General features: G+C 58.9%; 1 protein-coding gene across 1 annotated transcript in view; it reads right to left on the reverse strand.

Moving 5' to 3' along the window:
- Window positions 1–3,901: 3,901 nt before the first annotated feature.
- Window positions 3,902–7,164, reverse strand: part of LOC144222663 (ephrin type-A receptor 10) — a gene marked incomplete at its 5' end in the record, with an annotated part of 16,432 nt that continues 13,169 nt past the window's right edge. The window contains 2 exons of the mRNA XM_077753193.1: window positions 3,902–6,320; window positions 6,487–6,642. Coding sequence (XP_077609319.1) covers window positions 6,206–6,320; window positions 6,487–6,642 — 271 coding nt within the window. The remainder of the gene's footprint in view (window positions 6,321–6,486; window positions 6,643–7,164) is intronic.

Raw genomic sequence — 7,164 nt, forward strand, 5'->3', positions numbered from 1 at the left:
GTTTTTTCGAGTTGGTTACTAACAATTTGAAAATGGGGAGATTTCACAAGAATGATCGCTAGCCTCCAAGAACTAAGATCTGGCAACAGCCCGCGCGAGCTGAGAGCAGCTGCCCTCTTCGCGTTCAAAGCCATCCCGGCCAGCTCCCTGCCTTTGATGGAGACCTCGCCCCGGGAGGCAGTTTACACCGTACCCTCTGCCCTGGGTATCAAGCAAATACAGGTGGAGCTGCTCTGTGCTGAAGCGAGGGGGGCCCTGGGTCCCCCCACCCCGCCCCGGCACCTGAGGCGCTGCCAAGAGCCCTAGAAACCCAGCAGACACTACGTATGCTCTCTGCCCTGCAGGCCTCCTGATCTTTCCAGAAGCCCTATGTTGGGGGCTTCCTGTCGAAAGAATTCCCAACTTCCCGCCTCACGTGAAGAGCTAGTTCTCAGGGTGTGGGACGTCACCGAAGCAACTGGTATTCGTGGTGTCAGACACTCTTTAGCTCAAAGGAACTACTGAGTTTGCATGCAAAACCGAGACGAAAGGTAGGTCTCAGCACCCTCGCGTGCCCACGCTCCCTGAGCGCTTTCCTTTCTGACTTTACACATCGGCGGTTACTGACCCATAGACACCTCGCATTCAGGATGACACACGTGCTGAGGAGTTTCGTAGATTGTTCTGCATGCGCGGGAGGCGCTAGGAGAGACTTCCTCAGAACTGGGGCCCACATCGGCCTCTCCACTTAATGGGCATCTGGAATCCACTTTGGCAAAAAGGGGCCTCCTCCCTTGACAGGATGAGGCATTCCCCCAGCCGTCTCTCTCTGCCCCACGTGCATCCTCACCTACTGAACAGGCCCCTTAGTCCCCCTCCCCCGTCCCCTCCCTGTGAGCTGTCATCTGCCCCGCCTGCCTCTCCACTTGGCCATCATACAGCATTTTCTGATCATGAGATGATGCACACGGTGGAGGACGTAACATCCCCTTGGCACCGGGACGCCAGGAAGACCCCAGGTCCCCATCTGCACATCTTCAGTGCTCAACAATCACACACAGCGTGCGACAGCCTGCCATCAGGGTGGAAACAGGACGCACCAAGGATACACCCCTTCAGCTCAAAGGTCATGTGTCAACCATCTTCACCTTGCCCCGGCTGACTGTCGGGGATGCGTGTGGCGGGGAAGGGGGCCGATGGGGCAAGACGCAGTCTACCTGGGAAGGGGTGTAATGTAAGGTGTCCGCAGCAGGGGAACAAAGTTTGTTTTGGGTTTCTGCTTTTTCTCTTCGACTTCCACCAACAGTCTCTGTCAAAACGTATTCCTTGGAGCGATGCTCGAGTACCGTCCTCTGCCCACAGGACGTGGGTCGGCATCGAGGTTATCCGTGAACTGAAATTTTCTGGCTCTTCTCTGCTACCCAAGGCCCCAGGGGGCCCAGCTACTAATATGGGCCCGGGAGGCACCCTGGGGAGACTAGCAAGGTTTTTTCTAGATACTGGCAGACGCTGGAGGCTAGATGGTGAGGGTACCAAGAGGTTTGAAGAGAGGGCGTCATATGGGGAGTTGCACATGCATCCTGAGCAGTGGGAAGGGGGCGACGGGAGTTACTGAGTCCCAAGCCCCGTCGTCGGGGTTAAGACGGACAGTGAATGCACTCCCTGGTTTCCCCTGGGCCCTCCTGCGCCTCCCCAGGCACTAGGTCAGGTGGAAGGTCACTAGACTCCCACAACACCTAGGATTTATCCCTGATGCTGTGTCTTTCGTGTGTTTTACTTAACCGACCACCCCCTCCACCCCCGCCCCATTAGGCAGTGAGGTCTTCACTTCCTCGTATCGGCTACATAGTAGGCACTGGGTTCACCGGATGACCAAACACAATGTCAAACCACATCGGCAGCCTTGAGGCCCAGAGACGTCCATTTCAATCCCCAACCGTATATACTGTACGTCTCCCCGTTGCCTCACACCTTGCTGATAACATTTAGCGAGTACTTGCCGCGCGCCAGGCACTGTCCCAAGTGTTGGTGGGGGTCCCCCCTTCCTTGGCTCCACACCCCTCACTGAGGCAGACCTCAGGCAGAGCGGTGCTCCCGACGTCCCGACCTACCCACGAACCCCTCTCCCTGGGGAAGAAGTGACTTACCCAGTGGAATCACCTGCTCGAATAGGTGCCAGCTGGCGTGTCCCGCAGGTCTGCCTGCTCACGAGGGGGCACATCCCGCCGGAAGTTGGGTCGGGCAAAGCTGCCCAGCAGAGGAGGCTTGTGGCTGCCTGGCTCAGCCTGGGACTAGGAGGGTCGAATTCAGGGAAAGGCCCTTGGTCCCGATACGCCACCGCTCATTTATCGAAGACGTACATTTTACACATTTTAACATCTCTGAATTGGGATGCATCTTCCAAGCAGATGGCATGATGCAGTGGAATTGGCTGTGATGTTTCTTAGTGGTACATCTTACACTCAATGGCATCTTTGAGTTGAAGGAACATGGGAAGCAACATTCCCCAGTGGGCCTTATCGAGGAGCTGGTTCCTTGCTGTCCATCTGTCCTAGTGACTAGTGCTCAACTCGTTCTGAGCGCAGGAAGGGAGGAAAGGGGTGTCATGTACCGCCATCCCCACCTCCCCATCCCCAGCCCTCAACACTTCCCATGGCCAGACCAAGCGAATAAGTGAGACACCTTCTCCACGCTGTGAACGTGGACAGCCCGGCCCAGGGAGTGCAGAAGCACTAGCAAATTGGAAAGGGCAAGGGCTCACTTGGCACATATGCGTGTGCGCGCACTCACTAGCACTCCAGCACTCAGCCCCCATCCCCACTCCCTGCTGATCACTGTCTTATCCCCACCCTCCTCCCTCTGCAGCACGCCCCAAGAGGTTCCCCAAACCCCACTCCTCCATCCTCTCACCTGGCTTCTGCCCCTCCACAATTAAGGGTTGAATGATGTCCCCTCAAAATTGACATGTGGAAGTCCTAACCCCCAGTACCTGAGAAAGTGACCAGGGCCTGGTCCAGAGGTCATCAACTTAAAATGGGGTCATTACAGTGGGCCAGCCCAGTACTTCTGAAAGGGGGAAATCTGGACGTGGAAGGTGATGTGATGACACAGGAAGAAGCCGGCCGTCTACCAGATCCTTCCCCAAGTTCTAGGAAGAGCCAAGCCTTGACCTCGGACATCTAGCCCCCGGTACTGCAGGTGGGGAGCTCTGTCCTGCAAGCCCCCTCTTGTGGCAGGTTATGCAGCCCTGGGAACAAGCACACTTGTGGGTAACATCCCCCCACCCCAGCTGCTCCCCCACCTCATGAGGCTTCTCCGTATTTCACATCCACATTCACTGCTGCTTCCCCTCGATGACTGACTCCTTCCTGGCTTCTCCGCATTGCTCCCCTCAGGCTCTGTCTCCTGCTCCTCCTCACCAGGCTGTCTCCCGGTGTCAGACTTGCCCCAGCGCTCCCTCTCCTCCGTGTCAGTCATGGAAGCTTCAACTTCACCCCACCCCCAGGAGCCACGGCCCTCAAAGCTCCGTCTCTAGCCCACGTCCGTGCCAATTTTCCAGACCCAGCATCCACGATCTCCAGGGTGTCTCTGCCCGCACCTCCCACAAGAGCTCAAACACATCCAAAACCTAGTGTGTCGCTTCCCGCCCCCCACCCCCACTTACCCAACCCACTCCCCTCACCATGATGGTCTCACAAAATGGCACCATCACCTGAGTGTTGCCTCCTGGGGGGAAGCCTTCCTTGGTTTACTTCTGAGACCAGGCCACCCTCCCTAGCCCGGGAGGCCTTCCATGACGGGCCATTCAATTCATCTCTTCACGACCTCAGACACACACTAGACACCCCACGGGGAGTTGGGGGAGCCTGGAAACCCTCCCCATATGAGCTCTTGACAGTGAAACAATTGTCACTGAAAGAGGTACCATATCACAGACAAGTTTTTATTATTTTGTCCTGCATCTAGAACCCAGGAAATATAAAAACATCTCCAGGATGAGCCACAGGAACCACACCCCCAGCCAGTCCCTTCCCTCCCTGGATGAGCTCAGATGGGGAAGCCCGAGGGCTGCAGCCACTGCCCTCTGCCCAGTGAACAAGTTCTATACAAAAATAGATCTGTGAGGGCTCCCAGAGCACCGTCGGCCCACATCTGCGCAGGGGAGAGGCCTGGGAGTCCTCAGGATTATGGGACCTCACTCCTCGGTGGAGGGGAGGTCTACCCTGGACACCGAAGTCCTGTCACCACAGCCAGAGGGCCCTTCTGCAGAACAGACAGGGGAGGGGGAGGGGCCCGGGACCCTCTGAGCATGAGTGATGTAACGAAGCTAGAGATGGGGATGGGGCACCCTCCACCCAAGGCAGGACACTGGTCCTCAGGCCGTGTCCTTTCCAAGCTTGGGTGTGGGGAGAGGCGAGCCTGGAGGGCCCCAGCCCCGTCAAAGGTAGAAGCGGAATCTCAAGCTCCCCCCATACCCTCAAAGTCACTGACTGGGGCAGGTGCTTAGGAGGTGCGGAGCAGAGGGAGGGGCTCCAAGGAGAGAAGAGCTGCTGCTGGCAGGGTGAGGCCAAAGGCACTGCTGTGAGGCACTGTCCCCCACCACGGGCGCTCCCCAAAAATGCGCTGCATCTTCCAGCCTCCAGCCTCCTCAGGCTGGCCCCTCTGCCTGGATGCCTCTAGTCCTAGGCCCCTCCGCCTTGGCCTGTGCAAAACTCCACCCACGCTAAGGACACACAGCCCCCGCACCCACCATCAAGGTCTTGGGCATCAGCTCTCTGCCAAGAAGCCTTTCCAGACACACCTCCGTATACACAAATCATGAGTGTCCATCCACTCTCGGGCCCCGCGGCCCACAGACCCCGAGGTCTCCTGTGGTCAGGGGCCCTTTTGGAAGATGCGCCTATAGTATTTCTCGATGCCTGAGCTCATCTCCCCACTTGGGCTGAGCCCTCCGAGGGCCAGCTCTGTGTCTCATTCACCCCCTTCTTCCATCTCTTGGCTCCTCCTTCCCACCCATCTCACCCCGCATGCAGCCAAACCCAGAGTAGGCATGTCCCAGAGGTGACCCGGACAAACTCAGCCCCTGGGACCCTGTCCGGACCCAGCTGCCTTCCTGCCATGCTAGGAAAGCCCTGGCCTCACGATCACCACCGCCTCTGGGAAGCCCTTCTGGATAAGGGACTCTGGAGTTAGAGGAATGCGGCCGCTCCGGCCAGAGGGAGAAGGTGCTCCTCCACGGGAGGCTGAGTGGTGGCCAGGAGGCAAAGTTTGCAAGAGGGGGTCACCTCAGAGTACCCTTGGGCTACCTTGGGGTGGGGAGTGTTTGTGTCACAAGACAGGACCAAGGACCCTCTCTCCAGAGCCAACCTCATCCCTAGACCGGGAGTTGGGGGCATGGGTTCTAACTCTAGCCCTGGCCCCAACTCCTCAACGGGCCTCGGTGTTTCCTGTCTGCACAGTGCGGCTCAGAGCCTGTCCGAGGCTGCAAAGCGAAGTTCATGGGTCCTCTGAAGGGAAGATGTCTCCCCTCATGCTCTTCGCAGCCGTCCCGGCCAGTGACTATATGAAAGGAATGCAAAGGGGAGGACTAGCTGGGCCTCAGGGGAGCACCAGGACCCTGATGGCCTAGTCAGGACCCTCACCCTCACCCTGAACTGTCAGCCCAAGGGCAGGGTAAGCAGAAATCAGCTCCTGAGTCTAGGGTTTTTGGGGTCCAGCCCCCGAGTTCAGCCCCACCTTTGCTGCCTGAGCCTCAGGACCAGTGTGCAGACAGGGCCAACCCCAAGCGCAGGCCGTTCAACAGGCTGCCAGGGAGCTGTGATCCCCGCCAAGTCTCCGGGGAGCCCCCTAGGGGCCCATGCTGCCAACCGGCCATAGGTCTGTGGGAAAAGGGGCACACACTGGGGTAGGCCCCAGCCCCCAGTGGGTGTGGAAGACAGAGAAACATGAACCAGGTGATTTAAAGCTACATTTTCCCTCCCCGCCCTGACCACCCCGGGCTCTGGGACCAAATCTCAGGGGTTCTCCCCAGGAATTTAAGCCCTTTGGCCCTGGGGTTGGGGGGGGCAGAGTCGGCCAAGGTGTCCAGACCTGGGGAAAAGGGAAGAGTAGGCAGAGAAATGGGGGGACCGTGGTCCCGAACGAGCTCTGGGCCACGCATGTTCACTTCCACAGCTGTGGGGCGGGGTGCAGCCAGCGGGGGAGTCCCCGGCAGGGCTGGGGCTGCTCACACCTGCACCCCCTGGCCTTGCAGCTGGAGCACTCGCGCCCGCAGCGCACCGATCCCGCTGAGGAGGGCCTCCCGGTGCTCCACTGAGGAGATGCCCAGGCTCACCAGATCCCTGAAAGAAAGGGCTGGTCAGAGCCGACATCCACCCTCTTCTGCTCTCCCTCCCTCTGTGTGGATGGGGGGTGGGGGGATGGGGGGGAGTGTTGGAGTCTGGAATTAGGAAATTAGGATGGGGCAGGGGGGCGGGGCTCAGGGCCACTGGGGTTCCCTGGACTCACTGGGCGGTCATGGCAGCCACGGCCTCCAGGCTCCCGAAGCCACCTGCAGCAAAGCTGTCCTTGTAGCGGCCCAGGTCCAGGGCCTCCAGCCACGCTCCCACAGAGCCGAAGGAGGGAAAGGTGGAGAAGGCACGGTCGGCCAGGGGGGTGGGGGACCTGGGGAGCAGAGGGGCTGCGGTCAGTTGACAAGCAGGGATCTGGCACCCAGACCTGGTCTCTCCCCTGAAGAGAGGCCCCGAGAGAGGACAGGAGACGAGGAGGGCAACCCGGCCCCAAGGCAGACGTGGCTGCCCGGAGCGCGAGGCATCCCCAGAGGGGGTGAGGACTGCAAGATACCCAGTCAGGTAAGTAGAGAGTGGGCTGCTCCTGAGCCACCCAAAGGTCCTGGGAGTATCTGGAACAGTCTGGGAGGTGACCCATATTTTATATTCGGGGCAACCAAGACTCATCTCATTTCTTCTATTTATTGGAATGACTAGCCTGTTAGAACTAGTTCCATGCAGTCATCCAGTCAGTGGTCATTGCACTGGGACAAGTGAGGCAAAACCCAGGACAAGCAGAGTGACTAAGATGGATGAAAACGTACATGAGTTCGAGGCAAGCAGAGTACTAGCTCTATCCGGGGCCACTGGGTGAGCAGGGAGAGCTGGGCAGGTGGGGGAGGACAGGGCAGGGGGG

The sequence above is a fragment of the Crocuta crocuta genome, unplaced genomic scaffold (assembly GCF_008692635.1).
Source record: "Crocuta crocuta isolate KB4526 unplaced genomic scaffold, BGI_CrCroc_1.0 scaffold303, whole genome shotgun sequence".
NCBI lineage: Eukaryota > Metazoa > Chordata > Mammalia > Carnivora > Hyaenidae > Crocuta > Crocuta crocuta.